We start from the raw sequence: 24,452 nt of genomic DNA, 5'->3' as shown, positions 1-24,452 counted from the left end.
TACCTCCTGCACTGTGATACAGATCGTTTTACTCTAGTTACTTACCTCTTGCACAGAGATACAGGTCGTTTTACTCTAGTTACTTACCTACTGCACTGTGATACAGATCGTTTCACACTAGTTACTTACCTACTGCACTGTGATACAGATCGTTTCACACTAGTTACTTACCTCCTGCACAGTGATACAGATCGTATTACTCTAGTTACTTACCTACTGCACTGTGATGCAGATCGTTTCACACTAGTTACTTACCTACTCCACTGTGATGCAGATCGTTTCACACTAGTTACTTACCTCTTGCACAGAGATACAGGTCGTTTTACTCTAGTTACTTACCTACTGCACTGTGATACAGATCGTTTCACACTAGTTACTTACCTACTGCACTGTGATACAGATCGTTTCCCACTAGTTACTTACCTCCTGCACAGTGATACAGATCGTATTACTCTAGTAACTTACCTCCTGCACTGTGATACAGATCGTTTCACACTAGTTACCTACTGCACTGTGATACAGATCGTTTCACTCTAGTTACTTACCTACCGCACAGAGATACAGGCCGTTTCACACTAGTTACTTACCTCCTGCACAGTGATACAGGTCGTTTGACGCTAGTTAATTACCTCCTGCACAGTGATACAGGTCGTTTCACGCTAGTTACTTACCTACTGCACAGAGATACAGGTCGTTTCACGCTAGTTACTTACCTCCTGCACAGTGATACAGGTCGTTTCACGCTAGTTACTTACCTCCTGCACAGTGATACAGGTCGTTTCACGCTAGTTACTTACCTCCTGCACAGAGATACAGGTCGTTTGACACTAGTTACTTACCTCCTGCACAGTGATACAGATCGTTTCACACTAGTTACTTACCTCCTGCACAGTGATACAGGAAAGACGTTTCTTTTCAACCAGTTACCTACCTCCTGCACAAGCCAATGGCGACAATAACGACGAGGATGAATATTCCACCGGCCACGGCACCGACGACTACGCCAACGTTTGATCCTGGAAAACATCCACATTTGATTTCTTGACAAAACTGTTCCTTGCACACTCGGCGACAATACAAAACTGTTCCTTGCACACTCGGCGACTATACAAAACTGTTCCTTGCACACTCGGCGACAATACAAAACTGTTCCTTGCACACTCAGCGACAATACAAAAATGTTCCTTGCACACTCGGTGACTATACAAAACTGTTCCTTGCACACTCGGTGAAAATACAAAACTGTTCCTTGCACACTCGGCGACTATACAAAACTGTTCCTTGCACACTCGACGACAATACAAAACCGTTCCTTGCACACTCGGCGACAATACAAAACTGTTCCTTGCACACTCGACGACAATACAAAACTGTTCCTTGCACACTCGGCGACAATACAAAACTGTTCCTTGCACACTCGGCGACAATACAAAACTGTTCCTTGCACACTCGGCGACAATACAAAACTGTTCCTTGCACACGCGGCGAAAATGTTCCTTGCACACTCGGTGACATTACAAAACTGTTCCTTGCACACTCGGCGACAATACAAAACTGTTCCTTGCACACTCGGCGACTATACAAAACTGTTCCTTGCACACTCGGCAACAATACAAAACTGTTCCTTGCACACTCGGTGACAATACAAAACTGTTCCTTGCACACTCGGCGACAATACAATACTGTTCCTTGCACACTCGGCGACAATACAAAACTGTTCCTTACACACTCGGCGACAATACAAAACTGTTCCTTACACACTCGGCGACAATACAAAACTGTTCCTTGCACACTCGGCGACAATACAAAACTGTTCCTTGCACACTCGGCGACAATACAAAACTGTTCCTCACAATAGTGGACATTACAAAACTGTCGAAGGTGCTGGGAAGTTATGTTTTATGTTTCCACACCCTGCTTTATATAGTTTATACAGAGATACAAGGTTGTGTACTTAGTCACATATTGTTTTCTCATAGTGTATTATCAGAATAACTATCAAAACATGGTAAATACGGCATAGTGTATTATCAGAATAACTATCAAAACATGGTAAAACCTGATTTGTTAGAAATTCTACATCCCATGTTTTCAGACGATGTTGTACTTGTACTTGTACTTGATACTGTTCCTGGATTACCACATCAACTCAACATATTACATGATTTTATACAACACTTCGGTTTAATGGTGAAACTTGATAAAACCAATGTTGTTGTTTTTCGAAGGGGTGGACTCTTACCTAAGCATGAACAGCTGTTTTTAGAAACAGTTCATTCATTTGCATGTAAAAGATATTTAAATGTTAGCCCACAAATCACGAAAGCAATTGTATATGGAGAATGCGGCAAGTATCCGCTTTATATTAACGCAATGTGTAAAACATTAAGATATTGGCTACGGGTTTTAACCGGATCCCACTGAAAGTATTCAAACGCAATTATATTATCATAACTGTGGTTACACTACTTATGCATCATATATTCGTAATATCTTATTCTCACATGGTTTTGGGGCGGTGGGGTAGCCTAATGGTTAAAGCGTTGGCTCGTCACGCCGAAGACCCGGGTTCGAATCCCCACATGGGTACAATGTGTGAAGCCCATGTGAAGCCGTGATGTTGCTGGAATATTGCTAAAAGCGGCGTAAAACCGAACTCAGTCAGTCTGTCACATGGTTTTGGTTATGCATGGATGTATCCTTTTTCGTTAATGCCTTTAAAAAATGTTGCTATTACTATGTTCTTCTAATCTTGGACTCATACTCTGAATAATAGCTCCTGAGTAATATTTAGATTGCATTATTGACAAACGACTTAGACACATATTTGTTAAGTTCAGATGTGGTTTATTAAGAATAAAATATAATGAAGGGAGATGGAAAATAGATAATTTCAACGTTTATGTCCATTGTAGTTCAGGTACTGAAGACGAGTAACATTATATGGCACTCTACGAATTACATACTTTCCATATGTAATCCGAACATGTACAAATAAATAATAAATAATGTAACAGTTTTAAAAAGCTTAAGTAAATTCTTATGGAATGCATATAAATTAAGAGAGAGAATATGTAAAACTTAAGATGATAGATATATATACAATACTGGTTCACCGTAATATGTATAATGTTTTGTAAACTACTGCAATATTGTTAGCACAACTCGTACAGCTTGTGAAATTCAACTCGGGATATTTAAGCATGCGTCTTTCAAAAGATGAAATAGGACCGCGATAACGCAGTGAACATTGTGAAGTGTAACTTGATCACGGGTGACAGTACGTTGGGCCAAACAGATTCGTTCATTGAAATAGTCAGTTAGAGCCTCGCCGCCACCTCCATATAATATGGTTCGAATTCTTTCAGATAGTGAGTGAGTATGGTATTCCGTCACGGTTAGCAATATTCCAGCAATATCACGATGGAGGACACCACAAATGGGCTTCACACATTGTACCCATGTGGGGAACAGAACATGGGTCTTCAGATGGTTTAACCATTAGGGTACCCCGCTGCCCCTCTTTCAAATGACTCTAGCACCTAATATAATCAAACCACTTTGTTTCGATACCAGTGCTAAAGAACATGTTTAGAACTCCAGCCTTCGCTTTGAGAACACTGTCGCCCGTGAGGGATGAAAGTGACATTTGCCCTGCTAATCACACTTTGATTGACATCAGAGACATTTGCACAGTGTCAAGCATGCCTATACATTTGCAACGTGTTGACCCAGTGTCAAGCATGCCTATACATTTGCAACGTGTTGACCCAGTGTCAAGCATGACTGTACATTTGCCCATTCGTCAATCGTTGTGACTGACGCTGAGGAAGGTGGGTCTAAATGCATTCTCAGTAGGAAACGTTGTAGTGCATGGATTTTGTCCCAATACATGCAGGTTTCTCTGCACCTAGCAAACACTATGCCAGTTGTTGCATGTCCAGTCTTGTGTATATTTTAAAACTTTATACTTTGGATGATTTTTATATGATCATCAGCAGCAAACTTTCAGAAACATAATACCAGAAACGAAAGCCAGCAATCAAAAGCCTCACCTGCAGCCCCTTGTGCCCCAGATGTTGTCCCAGGTCCGACTGCCTCTGAAACAAGAACAGTACAGCCAATTGCAAGTACAGCAAAGTACAGTATAGTACAGTATAGTACAGTTCAGTAGAGTGGATACAAGTAAACAGGATACCACTTACCTGTTGACGTGGTCCACGTCTCCGGTGTCACGCTGATGCTGACAGTCTTTGATGCTGACGATGTGGTAGGCGTAGAAACTACTGTGATTGTTGACTTGGGCGTCGTAGCGAGCTCGTTTGTGGTAGCTGATGTGGCACTGGTCGCAGGGGAGGAGGAAGAGGATTGAGTCGGTGGTTGCGTAGTGATCGGTGGTGAGGCCGTTGGGTAAGTAACGGTAGTAGAAGTCGCAGTAGGAGTTGTCGTTGTTGTAGGTGCAGCTTGAATGACATAAGTAAAGGCGTTCATGTTAGGCTTTTTAATATCTCCAATTAAAAGAAATGAATCTTTCAATACGTGGTTTTATATCAGTGCAACCCCGCTGCCGTGTATGTATCAAGACAAAAGGAGGCAACACCGACACTAACCAATCACATCACTCCTCCTGCAGGGGGATACTCTGTCTCCTCTTACCAGGTAGGAGTTATGCTGAAAACTTTGATTTCATAAAGTATTGACCCGTGCAATGGTCAAATGTTATGTTGGTATTTTAAGGACATCACATTTACATCACTTAAAATGAAATGCTGTAACTTCTTTTAAGATATATAAAGAGACGAAGTCATCCCAACTATGTAGATATACATCGTGTATGTTTCAAAACTTACATGTTTCTTTCTTTCAGTACATACGTGGTACTTACTGAACGACAACAGACCTTCACACGTGTAACCTCATTTGCCAAACATACGCATATAGAACAAATTGTTGCCTGTGGATAAATCTAGTTTATGGACGTAATGAGCGTACACGAAAAATAGATGAGGCACTTAGTTGAGGTTAGTGCGGTTGCTGTACTTAGAGGATGCATGTTCCAGTACTTAGAGGATGCATGTTCCAGTACTTACAGGATGAATGTTCCAGTACTTACAGGATGCATGTTCTTGTACTTACAGGATGCATGATCAAGTTCCTACAGGATGCATGTTCTAGTACTTACAGGATGCATGTTCCAGTACTTACAGGATGCATGTTCTAGTACTTACAGGATGCATGATCCAGTACTTACAGGATGCATGTTCTTCTTACAGGATGCATGTTCCAGTATTTACAGGATGCATGTTCTAGTAGTTACAGGATGCATGTTCCAGTATTAACAGGATGCATGATCCAGTACTTACAGGATGCATGTGCCAGTACTTACAGGATGCATGTTCCAGTACTTACAGGATGCAGGATCCAGTACTTACAGGATGCATGTTCCAGAATTTACAGGATGCATGTTCCAGTAGTTACAGGATGCATGTTCCAGTAGTTACAGGATGCATGTGCCAGTAGTTACAGGATGCATGTTCTAGTACTTACAGGATGCATGTTCCAGTACTTACAGGATGCATGTTCCACTACTTACAGGATGCATGTTCCAGTAGTTACAGGATGCATGTTCTTCTTACAGGATGCATGTTCCAGTATTTACAGGATGCATGTTCTAGTAGTTACAGGATGCATGTTCCAGTACTTACAGGATGCATGTTCTAGTACTTACAGGATGCATGTTCCAGTATTTACAGAATGCATGTTCTTCTTACAGAATACATGTGGCAGTAGTTACAGGATGCATGTTCTAGTACTTACAGGATGCATGTTCCAGTATTTACAGGATGCATGTTCTTCTTACAGGATGCATGTTCCAGTACTTACAGGATGCATGATCCAGTATTTACAGGATGCATGTTCCAGTATTTACAGAATGCATGTTCTTCTTACAGGATGCATGTTCCAGTACTTACCCGATGCATGTTCCAGTATTTAGAGGATGCATGTGCCAGTACTTACAGGATGCATGTTCTAGTACTTACAGGATGCATGTTCCAGTATTTACAGGATGCAAGTTCTTCTTACAGGATGCATGTGCCAGTAGTTACAGGATGCATGTTCCAGTACTTACAGGATGCATGTTCCAGTATTTACAGGATGCATGTTCGAGTAGTTACAGGATGCATGTTCTTCTTACAGGATGCATGTTCCAGTACTTACAGGATGCATGTTCCAGTACTTACAGGATGCATGATCCAGTACTTACAGGATGCAGGACCCAGTACTTAAATGATGGAGGCTCCAGTACTTAAAGGATGCAGGATCCAGTACTTACAGGATGCATGTTCCAGTACTTACAAGATGCATGTTCCAGTAGTTACAGGATGCATGTTCCAGTCCTTACAAAATGCATGTTCCAGTACTTACAGGATGCATGTTCCAGTAGTTATAGGATGCATGTTCCAGTACTTACAGGATGCATGTTCCAGTACTTACAGGATGCAGGTTCCAGTACTTACGTGTTGTATGATCAGGAGGAGGCAACTACAGTCTAACCTAGTGAGTAAAGCATTCGCTCGTTCGATTCCACACAGGGGTACATATGTGTGAAGCCCATTTCTGGTGTCACCTAAGTGATATTGGTAGATTATTGCTAAAAGCGGCGTAAAAATCTTACTCACCCATTCACTCACTGTATTTCAGTACTTACACGTTGAATGTTTCAGTACTTACACGTTGAATGTTTCAGTACTTACGCGTTGTGGTGTGGACGGCGTTCAGGCTACAAGCAACCGTCAACGCATTCGTTCCTGAAAATGTATGAAATAGACGCAGGATTTGCTCCAAATGATTCACAGTGAGGTAAACGGTTTCTCCGTGTGAAACAAGGTACACCGCCATAGATACTGACAGCATCAACTACAACAGTCTCTACACCGCCAGAGACACAGACAACATCAACTACAACAGTCTCTACACCGCCAGAGATACAGACAACATCAACTACAACAGTCTCTACACCGCCAGAGATACAGACAGCATCAACTTCAACAGTCTCTACACCGCCAGAGATACAGACAGCATCAACTACAACAGTCTCTTCACCGACAGAGATACAGACAGCATCAACTACAACAGTCTCTACACCGCCAGAGATACAGACAGCATCAACTACAACAGTCTCTTCACCGCCAGAGATACAGACAGCATCAACTACAACAGTCTCTACACCGCCAGAGATACAGACAGCATCAACTACAACAGTCTCTACACCGCCAGAGATACAGACAGCATCAACTACAACAGTCTCTACACCGCCAGAGATACAGACAGCATCAGCTACAACAGTCTCTACACCACCAGAGATACAGACAGCATCAACTACAACAGTCTCTACACCGCCAGAGATACAGACAGCATCAACTACAACAGTCTCTACACCGCCAGAGATACAGACAGCATCAACTACAACAGTCTCTACACCGCCAGAGATACAGACAGCATCAACTACAACAGTCTCTACACCGCCAGAGATACAGACAGCATCAACTACAACAGTCTCTACACCAACATCAACTACAACAGTCTCTACACCGCCAGAGATACAGACAGCATCAACTACAACAGTCTCTACACCGCCAGAGATACAGACAGCATCAACTACAACAGTCTCTACACCGCCAGAGATACAGACAGCATCAACTACAACAGTCTCTACACCGCCAGAGATACAGACAGCATCAACTACAACAGTCTCTACACCGCCAGAGATACAGACAGCATCAACTACAACAGTCTCTACACCGCCAGAGATACAGACAGCATCAACTACAACAGTCTCTACACCGCCAGAGATACAGACAGCATCAACTATCAACAGTCTCTACACCGCCAGAGATACAGACAGCATCAACTACAACAGTCTCTACACCGCCAGAGATACAGACAGCATCTACAACAGTCTCTACACCGCCAGAGATACAGCAGACTACAACAGTCTCTACCACATCAACTACAACAGTCTCTACACCGCCAGAGATACAGACAGCATCAACTACAACAGTCTCTACACCGCCAGAGATACAGAGTCTCTACACCGCCAGAGATACAGACAGCATCAACTACAACAGTCTCTACACCGCCAGAGATACAGACAGCATCAACTACAACAGTCTCTACACCGCCAGAGATACAGACAGCATCAACTACAACAGTCTCTACACCGCCAGAGATACAGACAACATCAACTACAACAGTCTCTACACCGCCAGAGATACAGACAGCATCAACTACAACAGTCTCTACACCGCCAGAGATACAGACAGCATCAACTACAACAGTCTCTACACCGCCAGAGATACAGACAGCATCAACTACAACAGTCTCTACACCGCCAGAGATACAGACAGCATCAACTACAACAGTCTCTACACCGCCAGAGATACAGACAGCATCAACTACAACAGTCTCTACACCGCCAGAGATACAGACAACATCAACTACAAGAGTCTCTACACCGCCAGACCGATATAGACAGCATCAACTACAACAGTCTCTACACCGCCAGAGATACAGACAGCATCAACTACAACAGTCTCTACACCGCCAGAGATACAGACAGCATCAACTACAACAGTCTCTACACCGCCAGAGATACAGACAGCATCAACTACAACAGTCTCTACACCGCCAGAGATACAGACAGCATCAACTACAACAGTCTCTACACCGCCAGAGATACAGACAGCATCAACTACAACAGTCTCTACACCGCCAGAGATACAGACAGCATCAACTACAACAGTCTCTACACCGCCAGAGATACAGACAGCATCAACTACAACAGTCTCTACACCGCCAGAGATACAGACTACACCGCCACATCAACTACAACAGTCTCTACACCGCCAGAGATACAGACAGCATCAACTACAACAGTCTCTCTCACCGCCAGAGATACAGACAGCATCAACTACAACAGTCTCTACACCGCCAGAGATACAGACAGCATCAACTACAACAGTCTCTACACCGCCAGAGATACAGACAGCATCAACTACAACAGTCTCTACACCGCCAGAGATACAGACAACATCAACTACAACAGTCTCTACACCGCCAGAGATACAGACAGCATCAACTACAACAGTCTCTACACCGCCAGAGATACAGACAGCATCAACTACAACAGTCTCTACACCGCCAGAGATACAGACAGCATCAACTACAACAGTCTCTACACCGCCAGAGATACAGACAGCATCAACTACAACAGTCTCTACACCGCCAGAGATACAGACAGCATCAACTACAACAGTCTCTACACCGCCAGAGATACAGACAGCATCAACTACAACAGTCTCTACACCGCCAGAGATACAGACAGAGATACAGACAGCATCAACTACAACAGTCTCTACACCGCCAGAGATACAGACAGCATCAACTACAACAGTCTCTACACCGCCAGAGATACAGACAGCATCAACTACAACAGTCTCTACACCGCCAGAGATACAGACAGCATCAACTACAACAGTCTCTACACCGCCAGAGATACAGACAACATCAACTACAACAGTCTCTACACCGCCAGAGATACAGACAACATCAACTACAACAGTCTCTTATTGCAAAAAAAAAAGTTGTCTATCCATATAAAGTGTTACTCAATTACCCATACTTTACTGCGAGCACATTTACATTTCACACAAAAGAATTTCGTAATGCATATCTTCGACCATGGCAGTTGTTTACACAGAGAACGTAATTTAGACTACCCGTTGTAAGACTTCCATTTGTCATTGCAGGAGTTGTATATCAGATCACAGATATCGTGAGCTGGCGATTTTGGTGCATGACTCTGAGAGTGTCGGGTTGAATCACGGATTGGACTCAAACAAAAACACACACACACACACACACACACACACACACACACACACACACACACACACACACACACACACACACACACACACACACACACACACACACACACACACACACACACACACACACACACACACACACACACACACACACACACACACACACACACACACACACACACACCTCTTTAAAAGTCCCATATTTAACATATGTTTCCTCTGACCAGTTTCGTAAGGGCGGTTGTGTAGTTGGAAGATAGTTGGTGAGTATTCTCAAGTCAGTGGATAGCTGTAAGGATTTGATATCTTCATTCTTAAGATGGTTGCATAGGTCTGATATCCTCTGGCATAAGATGGTTGTATAGGTTTGATATCCTCTGGCATAAGATGCTTGTATAGGTCTGATATCTTCTGTCATAAGATGGTTGTATAGGTTTAATATCTTTGGTCATAAGATGGTTGTATAGGTTTGATATCTGTATTCATAGGATGGTTGTATAGGTTTAATATCTTCTGTCATAAGATAGTTGTATAGGTTTGATATCTGTATTCATAGGATGGTTGTATAGATTTGATATCTCCTGTCATAGGATGGTTGTATAGATTTGATATCTGTATTCATAGGATGGTTGTATAGGTTTGATATCTTCTGGCATAAGATGGTTGTATAGGTTTGAGATCGTCTGTCATAAGATGGTTGTATAGGTTTGATATCTTCTGTCATAGGATGGTTATATAGGTTTGATATCTTCTGTCATAAGATGGTTATGTAGGTTTGATATCTTCTGTCATAAGATGGTTATATAGGTTTGATATCTTCTGGCATAAGATGGTTGTATAGGTTTATTATCTTTGGTCATAAGATTGTTGTATTAGTTTAATATCTTCTGTCATAAGATGGTTGTATAGGTTTGATATCTTCTGTCATAAAATGGTTGTATAGGTTTGATATCTTCTGTCATAAGATGGTTGTATAGGTTTGATATCTTCTGTCATAAGATGGTTGTATAGGTTTGATATCTTCTGTCATAAAATGGTTGTATAGGTTTGATATATTCTGTCATAAGATTGTTGTATTAGTTTAATATCTTCTGTCATAAGATGGTTGTATAGGTTTGATATCTTCTGTCATAAAATGGTTGTATAGGTTTGATATCTTCTGTCATAAGATGGTTGTATAGGTTTGATATCTTCTGTCATAAGATGGTTGTATAGGTTTGATATCTTCGGTCACAGGATGGTTTGTAGGTTTGATCTCTTCTGTCATAAGATGGTTGTATAGGTCTGATACCATAAGATACCCTACAACTATAATGTGGTATTTTCAACTATGTTTACTCAATACATATATAGCATACATATTCAGTTTACCTTTGAATCTTATCCAGACAAATTCTGCCAGATTAGTCAGCGTCAAGAAGAAGTAGTAATCTGACGTCTGCGCGAGTGTCAGTGACGGCCATGGTGACAATGAGTTGCAGGTCTGCTGTGTGAATGTGGAACTGCTGTTGTAGATGCCCAGGACTCCACATTGGCCGGCTGGTCCAGTCATGCGAACGTCTATGCCTTCAATGGTGACTCGGTTCCTGTTGGGCTGGGACACGGTACAGTAACAGACATCAGTAGCCACCATGTACTGCTGTGTCGGGTCGTACAGGACGGAGACTGACGTACCAACGGTGTATGTCGCAGCGCCACACATCGGGATGGTGGAAGACTCTGTCAGTAACAGATACATGTATACTGCGGCCGTGAGATACATGAGTCGTAAAACAAATGCCCCAAGACAATTAGAAGAACATGCTAACTCTGACAGAGAGCTGCTGAAAAACGTCATTTCTGAGCTTTCCCGCATCATTTAGTTATAAATAGGAGGTTTATGCCCAGCGATACAAACACTGAAATTACAAAAGATGGTATTTAGGGTGGGGGCGCATTTGTTGGGCGTACACTCATCTTAAAGACATTAAACATTACTGACTCCTACCTTCCACACATTCATACTCTACTACTGAATAACTGGAGACCGCCTGAAACCCAGAGCACGGTTCAACCAGGCGCGGTGTACGGAAATCACAGAAGTGGGAAGAACAGTTGCGATAGATATCGCTGATGTCGTCAGCGATGAAGGTGTGGAAGCAGTCGCTGTTGCGGAGGTAGGAGCAGCAGGTGTCGCTGCAGCTGATGACCCCGGTGGTGCAGTTGACCCATGTCTTGTGGCCGTAGACGGCCTTCTTTATCGCTACCCGGGCCGTGTCGGAGCACGTCAAGTTATGGTTCAGACATGAGCCCGCAGACCCAAAGCATCCAAGAGATACGTTGTCCACCGCAAGAGCTGTAAGGGAACATGAGTGTTGACAGTGAATGAGAAGAAGCCAGAATTACTTTACGTATTGAACCAAGAACTAAACTGACTCCGTATTGATCTGTGTTGTCAATATTGCAGCAGATATCGAACAAAACTAAAATAGAAGTCAACATTACAGCATCACTCATCAAAGACAAATTGCAAAATCAATCTAAAGACAACTGAAGATTGCACAATGTACAGGATGATCAATCTCATCTGAAACAAGGTGGGAGAACTGAGGTGGGAGTCAATATAACAGGATGCTGTCATCCCCATCTGTAAACAACAATTGAGGTGGGAGTCAATATAACTGGATGCTGTCATCCCCATCTGAAACAACAATTGAGGTGGGAGTCAATATAACTGGATGCTGTCATCCCCATCTGAAACAACAATTGAGGTGGGAGTCAATATAACAGGATGCAGTCATCCCCATCTGAAACAACAATTGAGGTGGGAGTCAATATAACAGGATGCTGTCATCCCCATCTGAAACAACAATTGAGGTGGGAGTCAATATAACAGGATGCTGTGATCCCCATCTGAAACAACAATTGAGGTGGGAGTCAATATAACAGGATGCAGTCATCCCCATCTGAAACAACAATTGAGGTGGGAGTCAATATAACAGGATGCTGTGATCCCCATCTGAAACAACAATTGAGGTGGGAGTCAATATAACAGGATGCTGTGATCCCCATCTGAAACAACAATTGAGGTGGGAGTCAATATAACAGGATGCTGTGATCCCCATCTGAAACAACAATTGAGGTGGGAGTCAATATAACAGGATGCAGTGATCCCCATCTGAAACAACAATTGAGGTGGGAGTCAATATAACAGGATCATCCTCATCTGAAACAACAATTGAGGTGGTCGAAAGTCAATATATCAGAATGCAGATCCCATCTGAAACAACAATTGAGGTGGGAGTCATCTGAAACAACAATTGAGGTGGGAGTCAATATAACAGGATGCAGTCATCCTCATCTGAAACAACAATTCAGGCAGGAGTCAATATAACAGGAGGTCGAGGTGGGGAGTCAATATAACAGGATGCAGTGAAACAACATCCTCATCTGAACGGCGGGGGAACCAATTGAGGTGGTGAGTCCAACGCTATAACCAGGATGCTACCCCACCGCCCTCATCTGAAACAACAGTTGAGATGGGAGTCAATATAACAGGATGCTGTCATCCCCATCTGAAACAACAATTGAGGTGGGAGTCAACAACGGTACAAGAATCTGTATCGAAACGTCGCACTCACGAATAAAAAGAAGTTGTTATCCATAAAGTTTGTTCTATATTGTACTTCCCAACTTTGAGAAATGATCACCATCTACATCAACAGTCAATATAACAGGATGCTGGGATCACCATCTACATCAACTGAAGTCAATATAACAGGAGGCCACTCAAGGAAGAGTAACAGGAGGCTGTGATCAATATAACAGGAGGCTGTGATCACCATCTACAGCAACTACAGTCAACTGAGCTGGGAGTCAATATAACAGGTCATCCCCATCTAGTCAATCAACTGAGGTGAAGTTGAGTCAATATAACAGGAGGCTGTGTGATCACCATCTACAGCAACTGCAGGTGAGGGGAGTCAATATAACAGGATGCTGGGATCACCATCTACATCAACTGAGGCTGGTCACCATCTACAGCAACTGAGGTGAGAGTCAATATAACAGGAGGCTGTGATCACCATCTACATCAACTGAGGTGGGAGTCAATATAACAGGATGCTGGGATCACCATCTACAGCAACTGAGGTGGGAGTCAATATAACAGGAGGCTGGGATCACCATCTACATCAACTGAGGTGGGAGTCAATATAACAGGATAATTGAGGTGGGGCTGGGATCACCATCTACACGGCAACTGCTTAACACATTTGTGCCCATGTGGGGAATCGAACCCGAGTCTTCGGCGTGACGAGCCAACGCTTTAACCACTAGGCTACCCCACCGCCCTCATCTGAAACAACTGAGGTGGAGTCAATATAACAGGATGCTGGGATCACCATCTACATCAACTGAGGTGAGAGTCAATATAACAGGAGGCTGTGATCACCATCTACATCAACTGAGGTGGGAGTCAATATAACAGGATGCGGTGATCACCTTCTGAAACATCAACTGAGGTGGGAGTCAATATAACAGGATGCTGGGATCACCATCGACAGCAACTTAGGGACGCAGGATGATCAATCTACAGCAACTGATTGGTTACAGGTCTATAACACATCAGAACTGAGGTGAGAATGTATGGATTGGTTTCTGTGGGATCACCATCTACATCAACTGAGGTGAGAGTCAATATAACAGGAGGCTGTGATCACCATCTACATCAACTGAGGTGGTAAGTCAATATAACAGGATGCGGTGATCACCTTCTGAAACATCAACTGAGGTGGGAGTCAATATAACAGGATGCTGTGGTCACCATCGACAGCAACTTAGGGACGCAATGATAAAGTACTGATTGGTTACTGTCTGTAACACATCAGAAGGCAGTGAGAATGTATGGATTGGTTTCTGTTTAAAACCAAAACTATGGTGGAAGGTAATAATTAAGTACGGATTGGTTACTGTCTGTAACACATCAGAAGGCAATGAGAATGTATGGATTGGTTTCTGTTTAAAACCAAAACTAAGGTGGAAGGTAATAATTAAGTACGGATTGGTTACTGTCTGGAACTCATATGGAACAAAAAATATGGCTTTCCACGATTTCATCTGTCTGACCCTTTGCGCGATATGATATAATCAGGCAGTTTGGGTTAACATATGTGTTCGTGATTACAGTAGAACGTGCCTGTATCCCAACCGGAAGTATGTAGACACTAAACGCCCAAAATACGTTATCCTCCTACCTTTATGAATTACTTCAAAACTTAAAGCTTAGATGCAACAACAACAAAAAAAGAAACATAATTAAAACACAATTATCATTTATTCATGACATATAATATACATTGTTCATTATGTAAAAGCAAATAAACAAATTATAAGCGTACAATCGCAAATCAAAAGTGCAATATTTTGAACTTGGGTTTACTTCCCTCGAAACGAAGCATCCGGGATACCGAACCCAATCAGAACGGGTGGGCGTGCACTTAATTCCAACAAAGGCTGGTTCCTTTGTCGATATACTCAGGGCTCGTGTGTGTATAGAGATGTTGGGTTTTGTAAATATATTTTCATTTTTTGTGTATAACATTTTGCAATCAACAGACACCATAACATGTCATGTGTACAAGTATCACACCTGCCTGTCTGTGTGATTACATAATCTGACAGAGACAGAACTCGGGTGCACGAGCCATAAATCAATGCGTTTTGTTTATGATGTATAGCATGATAGGTATTGAGTTCAAATTGCATGTGGTCAGTGATCGAAGTCGTGTATTGCTCATTGTCATTTGCAGACATGCAGGCAGACACATAGGTGTCAATAAAACAGACATTGAGTTTTGTCTGTGACAGAGGCACATCTATATCACAGTTAGACACTCTGACAATGCTAAATAATGACGTTGCTTTTAAGTATCGAACTGACAAAGTGACTCGCTAAGAAGAACGTGTGGTGAAATAGTCAAATGAAATTATATAAACAGTTAAATCGGTAATATACTGCCATAAGATATATAAAGCTCGCGCCTATGAAATATCAACAAAAGACACAACATTAGAAAAATAGTTCACATCAAAGCCTACTCCGAGTACACATTGCCAGCGAAGGTTTTCCGTCTTAAAATGTCGAACGCCTCACTGGTTGACACATAGATCTAGATCCTTAACAAGGTTCGTTTATGTAACAAGTAGATTATTTACTATTTGTGTACACAACCAAGATTAGACCACTCCTGCTCACGACCTTATAATTTTCGCATCCCGCTTCGAACCTGTTCACTGTGCATTCGCTATGAGCCCAGCGCACCACAGTTGTTGAAACCACTTTTCACCCCAGCTGGGGTGAATTTACTGAATCGTTTGAACTCCGATTTCGTGGGGTTCATCGAGTTATTTTTCAACTTTTTGAATTTGCATTTTTGATAATTTGTCACTATAAGTCGATATCAGAATCTGCAATGTTTTGCGTTGCATGCGACCTTTAACAAAGACAATTGTAGGAAAACGAACCAACCAATGAAAGACTTCGTTACACTTAAATGCACGCCAACCCGCTCTGACTGGTTTACTCCCATAACGCAGACCTCCCAAAACGCAGACCTTCTAAAATGCGGATAAAAAGAACACATTAATTAATTGGGCCATGCTTGTCACCCCTAATTAATAAATGGCCTGGTCCACACTTTGATAAATATGGAGAACAACGAGGGACTAAGTGAACATCCTTGTCTAACACCAGTGGAACAATCAAAATATTTTTTTCCATGGATACCATTTCTTAAAGACGATAAAGTAATTTATTTCGGTTAACCATACCGAACGCTTTCTTGAAATCCACGAAAGCACGGTAGAATCTGCCTTTTCTTCAAGTTATATGCTTTTGAACAATAGATAGAAGAATAACTTACACAAAGTGTTCAATAACAATATGCCCCTACAGTTACTAGGTTCATTATTAATTCCCTTTCTGTATATAGATATTATAACAGCAGTAGTCCATGCAGATGGGAAATGACCTTTACATAATATTTGTAAAAACAAATAAGGCAAGGTAGGGTGCAATCATATCATTAATTTTCTTTCAAACTTCTGTTCGAATACCGTCGTCCCCTGGTGACTTATTCAGTTTAGCATCGTCTGTTGCAGATATAACCTCTGCTATTGTTATATCATAAGACAGTTCATCATTTACACAATCAGTATAATGTTCATAACTATGTTCAGGAGTATAGTTTCCAATATAAGCATCCCACTCCTGGTCACAGTCATCACGTGATACAGGATTAATAAATCTTTAAACTATGTATGCCATGTTTCTGGTACAATATTATTCTTATCAGATCGCCTAGATAAATATTTGTTTTACAACCTTTACATATTATTCATTAAAGAAATATTGACGAAATAAGGGATCACTTGCTACATTGTCAAAACTCGTTACGTGGGTGATATCATTTTTCTTAATCAAGAGTACAGCCTACGAATCACGGATGCAGCCAACCATAACAAGTGTTGTTTTAACGGGTCTGCGTTTTGGGAGGATACCCTCAAACTGGGTTCCGTATGCCGGGTGCTTCGTTTCGAGGGAAGTAAACCCATTTAACAAAATATTGCACTTTTGATTTGCGATGGTACGCTAATAATTTTGTTTATTTGTTTTTTCATAATCAGCAATGTATATAGTATGACCAGATATTATTGAGAATTTTAGGAATATGTTTAATTGGATTTCTAGTATAAACAACCTTGACCAGCTATCAAGTGCTCGGTTTCATTCGTTAATCCTTTTTCATTAGTTTGTGAAGAGTTATCCCCCTTTGTTTACTTGCTAGCAGACGACATTTTCAGTGATCCTCAGTATGGATGATTTAGAGAAAAGGAAGTTGATTTTAGAGTATTATAACAAGGACATCAGCTAAAGTGGAATCTGGAGTTATGTTCTGCTAATATTCACATTTAATACGTGAGTAATGAATGAAAAAAAATAAATAAATACAATCTTAAAGTCTCAATAATGTCTGGTTGTACTCATGAATACATGATAAATGTGTTTTAATTATGTTTCTATTTTTTGGTTGCATTTAAACTTAACTTTTGTGCTTGCAAGTAACATTTTTCCATTTCTTGTTTTCACATTGCAATATCATTCGCCAAAACATAGCACTATCCAAGCGGTATTTGCATCAATTTCACGTGTAGAATGGTTCTATAGGGTATAAAGAGAGACTAGAATGCATGATATGATACACAAATACGAGAAATATGCCACGATTAACAGCTGAAGAGAGAGAAAGAGCCATTGGGATGTTGCAGATGGGGTCGACGTACAATGTTGTTGCCAACTCCCTCGGATGTCACCATATCACGGTTATAAGACTTATTCAGCGCTACAGACAGACAGGGGTCACCGAAGACAGACCAAGAGTGGGTGTCCACGTATCAAAATACAGCTGAAAATTTGGTCTACTCCCATCTGTGAGAACTCAAAATTGTGAGTCTCCCAGTTATGAGACAGTGGAGTAGGTAATTAACAAAGAAAACACACCATACTCCCCTGTCTGATAGAATGGTAGACTAACAACTAGTCTCTGAAATGAACATATTTTACTGAAAAAAGTTCATAGTAAAAAAATATAAAATATAATGAAAAGGAGCCTTGAGACCTTCTTCATTTGCAGCCTGAAGCTGAGGAAATCTAGACTTGCCACATTTTCTAGACTTTCTTGGATATATTTGCTTCAGGGTCTGTACGAGAGACTAATAGAATGGATTCACCCTAGCTAATTACTGATTTGCTATGTAACTGAATCTTGTGGAAATCTAAAGAAACTTTATAAGATAAATTGATTAACATATACCCAGGTAAATGTCTTTAATAATGAATCACTTTGAATAACTTTGTGTAGGTAACTTTTGAAAGAGAAATTAATTTACCTACTCAGATTTACATCCGTCTCCGAAACTACAAGATATAGTTTAAGAATAACTCTAAAATACAAGTTTACAGTCGAACGGCCTCTTATGCCATACCCTTTTTACCTGACACTACCGGTTATAACCTGGATACCATTTTGAACGGAAACAAAGAATTTACTCCTTGTGTAAACCAGAAAATAGTTGAATCCGTCCACGATTATATCATCAAGACACAACCTTCAAATTTTCTCAGGAAAATACTGAAATTAACTCAACAACCTTCCCATGATTGATTTATATTCCTACAATAGCTTGTTAGACACACACAACTGTAACTCTCTAATTATGACTACTTAGAGAATAGTTGTATTTAATGTAATCTGTATATATTTATATGTACTTAAACATATATTTATGCAATAGTCAATATCGATGACGTCACATCCTCGATTTCATGTTGTATTATATGTTGCATGGGAGCGGTGTTAACATAAGCAGTAATGCTTGTTCACCAATCCCAATTCATTTTCATAAATAATAATAAACTATGTTTAAACCAAAATGACTTTCAAATTTCATAATAGTCAATAAAAATGTGTTATCATAATTACATATTCTTCTGAATAAATAAAATATTTAATGAACTATTTCTTCTGTGTAAATAGAATCTGATAATCTATTTTATTAATCTACTCATCAATGACTCCTGTGGGTACTCTTCAACAACTGGGCTGATCCCCACTTTCATTGTAGGGATGCGGAAACACCACTTATGTGCACTGAACCATTAATTAATGTGTCTCACAACTGGGAGTTCTCATAACTGGGAGAACACCGAAAATTTAATCCTCACTTGGGTAGATTTTAATAAATTCATGTGTGCGTGTGTGTGCGAGCGTGCGCGCGCGCTTATGTGTTACTCAGTCTGACACCTGAGATGTGCAACGTCCTTGGTAAGCATCGCCTCTCGAGAGACATCAATATGGGTGTGAGATGGAAATATAATACGATGTTAGCATTGCTTATTTACGGTTTGAAAACACAAATCGTGACAATACTAGATAGTCTTGTTTGATATGGCTCCAAACATGGAGAACGCAATGACGTCACACCAGATGTCATACCTGTACGCAGGTATACTGTGGGAAAAACAATTCTATGTGTGTGATGTACGTGACGACTGTAACCAGCCTGGCGTAATGTACACGGGTTGTAACTGCGCTGTAACTGCTGGAGCCCATCTGTCATGTGGAAGACAACAGGCCAGACAAGTCAGTGGGAGGAATGTGACATTCGATCACACCCAGGTGACACTGTTGCTCGTGTGGCAGACAGTACAGATGACGTTAACGTGTGCCTTATACTCGAACATCATCTGAGATACATTAAAACCTCGGATGGGTAGGCTCATCTCTGTGTTAGGTCTCGCCATTGTTGGGTACGGCGACCTAACCGACGTATATCATATAACCTCCCAGTACCACACAACAGGATATGTAGTGTCCTACATACATACGCCATACTGTTCGTTGAACAGGAAGCTCAATGACTTCATTAATATGCTATGACCAATAAATCCGCCTGTCCCGGCGTTGACATATGTAAGCACGGGGACATGGAGTTGTGTTATCAAGGGTTCCTTCTGCTAACTCGGGGTTGCCACATACCTGCTTGTGTTAATTAACCAGGGATTTCCATTAAACACCACGCACATACCTGCTTGTATTAATTAACCAGGGATTTCCATTAAACACCACACACATACCTGCTTGTGTTAATTAACCAGGGATTTCCATTAAACACAACAAACATACCTGTTTGTGTTAATTAACCAGGGATTTCCATTAAACACCACGCACATACCTGCTTGTGTTAATTAACCAGGGATTTCCATTAACCACCACACACATACCTGCTTGCGCTAACCAGGGATTAATACCACACATGTACGTGTCAAACCATCACCCATACGTACACATTATGATACGCGGAGATGTTCGAGGGAATGTACACCTGGTCTGTGGTGGTCAGCTTCAACTTCATTTCAACTTACCTGTGTGGATCACAATTCCGCAAGTGAACAACGTCAAACACAACACACCTTGGCCCGCCATTGTGATGGTGATTCTTACTTAACCACCCGCCTGAGGTCCGGATGTCCTCCACAGGGTGTGTCCTCTCCTACCCACTCGCAGACTTGAGATAAGGAAGTGCTGCACACAAAGCTTATATCACAAGGGGAACGAACACAACGAACAAGGAGAGCCACGGAGAGCGGTCATGCGATACGGCATTTTTTGTGATAATCAGTACAGGTGCGCGGCTGCTCGGGATCCATGTCAGGAGACCAGAAATGACAAGATGAATGCAGATTAACTTTTAAAATGACTTGACTTGACTTGACTTGAGTGACAATACTTTGTTCAGTCATTGCCATTCTCCACGCATTCCTTCACACATGCTGTTTGTTGCTGCGTGTTACTTTTATTCTCAAGTAGATGCTATCTCTTCAAGCAGTAGCGACATGTCACACTGAACTTACCTAGGGTCTATCTCTCCTGCTGGGAACATATCACACTGAACTAAACAAGGGTCTGCTTCTCCCGGTGGGAACATATCACACTGAACTAAACTAGGGTCTATCTCTCCTGCTGGGGACATATCACACTGAACTAAACAAGGGTCTGTGTCTCCTGGTGGGAACATATCACACTGAACTAAACTAGGGTCTATCTGTCCTGCTGGGGACATATCACACTGAACTAAACAAGGGTCTGTGTCTCCTGGTGGGAACATATCACACTGAACTAAACTGTTGTCTATATCTCTTGGTGGGGACATATCACACTGAACTAAACAAGAATCTGCTTCTCCTGGTGAGAACATATCACATTGAACTAAATTAGGGTCTATCTCTCCTGCTGGGGACATATCTCACTGAACTAAACAAGGGCCTGTGTCTCCTGGTGGGAACATGTCACACTGAACTAAACTAGGGTCTATCTGTCCTGCTGGGGACATATCACACTCAACTAAACAAGGGTCTGTGTCTCCTGGTGGGAACATATCACACTGAACTAAACTGTTGTCTATATCTCTTGGTGAGGACATATCACACTGAACTAAACTAGGGTCTATCTCTCCTGGTGAGGACATATCACACTGCACTAAACTTGGGCCTGTGTCTCCTGGTGGGGACATATCACACTCAACTAAACTAGGGTCAGTGTCTACTGGTGGGGACATATCACACTCAACTAAACTAGGGTCAGTGTCTACTGGTGGGGAAATATCACACAGTACAAAACTAGGGTCTGTGTCTCCTGGTGGGAATATATCACAATGAGGAAAAGTAGGGTCTATCTCTCCTTGTGGGACATATCACACTGAAATAAACTAGGGTCTGTGTCTCCTGGTGGGGACATATCACACTGAACTAAACTAGGGTCAGTGTCTACTGGTGGGGACATATCACACTGAACTAAACTAGGGTCTGTGTCTCCTGGTGGGGACATATCACACTCAACTAAACTAGGGTCAGTGTCTACTGGTGGGGACATATCACACTGAGGCCAAGTAAGGTCTATCNAGGGTCAGTCTCCTGGTGGGGACATATCACACTGAACCAAAATAGGGTATGTGTCTCCTGGTGGGGACATATCACACTGAGCTAAACTAGGGTCTATCTCTCCTGGTGGGGACATATCACACTGAAGCTAAACTAGGGTCTATCTCTCCTGGTGGGGACATATCACACTGAACTAAACTAGGGTAGTCTCTCCTCGGTGGGGACATATCACACTGAACTAAACTAGTGTCTCCTGGTGGGGACATATCACACTGAACTAAACTAGGGTCTGTGTCTCCTGGTGGGGACATATCATCACTAAACCAGGGTCTATCTCTCATATGGTGGGGACATATCACACTGAACTAAACTAGGGTCTGTGTCTCCTGGTGGGGACATATCACACTGAGGCCAAGTAAGGTCTATCTCTCCTGGTGGGGACATATCACACTGAACTAAACTAGGGTCTGTGTCTCCTGGTGGGGACATATCACACTGAGGCCAAGTAAGGTCTATCTCTCCTGGTGGGGACATATCACACTGAACTAAACTAGGGTCTGTGGCTCCTGGTGGGGACATATCACACTGAACTAAACTAGGGGCAATCTCTTCTGCTGGGGACATATCACACTGAGCTAAACTAGGGTCTATCTCTCCTCGCGAGGACATATCACACTGAACTAAACTAGGGTATATCTCTCCTCGTGGGGACATATCACACCGAGGTAAAGGGTCTATCTCTCCTGGTGGGGACATATCACACTCAACTAAACTAGGGTCTGTGTCTCAAGGTGAGGACATATCACACTGAACTAAACTTGGGTCAGTGTCTACTGGTGGGGAATATCACACTCAACTAAACTAGGGTCTGTGTCTCCTGGTGAGGACATATCACACTGAACTAAACTAGGGTATGTGTCTCCTGGTGAGGACATATCACACTGAACTAAACTAGGGTCTATCTCTCCTGGTGGGGACACATCACACTCAACTAAACTAGGGTATGTGTCTCATGGTGAGGACATATCACACTGAACTAAACTAGGGTCTATCTCTCCTGGTGGGGACATATCACACTCAACCAAAATAGGGTATGTGTCTCATGGTGAGGACATATCACACTGAGCTAAACTAGGGTCTATCTCTCCTGGTGGGGACATATCACAATGAGCTAAACTAGGGTCTATCTCTCCTGGTGGGGACATATCACATTGAACTAAACAAGGGTATATCTCTCCTCGCGGGGACATATGACACTGACTTAAACTAGGGTCTATCTCTCCTGGAGGGGACATATCACACTGAGGCCAACTAGGGTCTGTGTCTCCTGGTGGGGACATATCACACTGAACTAAACTAGGGTCTATCTCTCCAGGTGGGGACATATCACACTGAACTAAACTAGGGCCTGTGTCTCCTGGTGGGGACATATCACATTGAACTGAACTAGGGTCTATCTCTCCTGGTGGGGACATATCACACTCAACTAAACTAGGGTCTATCTCTCCTGGTGGGGACATATCACATAAAACTGAACTGGGGTCTGTGTCTCATGGTGAGGACATATCACACTGAACTAAACTAGGGTCTGTGGCTCCTGGTAGGGACATATCACACTGAACTAAACTAGGGCCTGTGTCTGCTGGTGGGGACATATCACATTGAACTGAACTAGGGTCTGTGTCTCATGGTGGGGACATATCACATTGAACTAAACTAGGGTCTATCTCTCCTGGTGGGGACATATCACACTGAACTAAACTAGGGTCTATCTCTCCTGGTGGGGACATATCACATAAAACTAAACTAGGGTCTATCTCTCCTGGTGGGGACATATCACACTCAACTAAACTAGGGTCTATCTCTCCTGGTGGGGACATATCACACTGAACTAAACTTGGGCCTGTGTCTCCTGGTGGGGACATATCAAACTCAACTAAACTAGGGTCTGTATCTCAAGGTGGGGACATATCACACTGAACTAAACTAGGGTCTATCTCTCCTGGTGGGGACATATGACACTGAACTAAACTTGGGTCAGTGTCTCCTGGTGGGGACATATCACACTGAACTAAACTAGGGTC

The 24,452-nt window shown here is 42.1% G+C and overlaps 1 protein-coding gene across 2 annotated transcripts in view; it reads right to left on the bottom strand.

Moving 5' to 3' along the window:
• LOC124260424 (cell wall protein DAN4-like) overlaps positions 1-21,151 on the bottom strand; it is a 35,634-nt gene extending 14,483 nt beyond the window's left edge. The window contains exons 1-7 of one of the 2 annotated variants that reach the window (XM_046694736.1): positions 20,854-21,151; positions 11,878-12,225; positions 11,262-11,609; positions 6,756-6,809; positions 4,206-4,463; positions 4,056-4,100; positions 932-1,016 (exon numbers count right to left, since the gene is read on the bottom strand). In XM_046694736.1, coding sequence (XP_046550692.1) covers positions 932-1,016; positions 4,056-4,100; positions 4,206-4,463; positions 6,756-6,809; positions 11,262-11,609; positions 11,878-12,225; positions 20,854-20,914 — 1,199 coding nt within the window. In that variant the 5' untranslated portion in view covers positions 20,915-21,151. The remainder of the gene's footprint in view (positions 1-931; positions 1,017-4,055; positions 4,101-4,205; positions 4,464-6,755; positions 6,810-11,261; positions 11,610-11,877; positions 12,226-20,853) is intronic. The other variant, XM_046694735.1, reaches the window with a different exon arrangement.
• Between the last annotated feature and the right edge of the window lie 3,301 nt (positions 21,152-24,452).

The sequence above is a fragment of the Haliotis rubra genome, unplaced genomic scaffold (genome assembly GCF_003918875.1).
Source record: "Haliotis rubra isolate DU_JTF1 unplaced genomic scaffold, ASM391887v1 Scf762, whole genome shotgun sequence".
In the NCBI taxonomy this organism is placed as follows: Eukaryota; Metazoa; Mollusca; class Gastropoda; order Lepetellida; family Haliotidae; genus Haliotis; species Haliotis rubra.
This window is presented reverse-complemented; position numbering and strand designations above follow the sequence as displayed.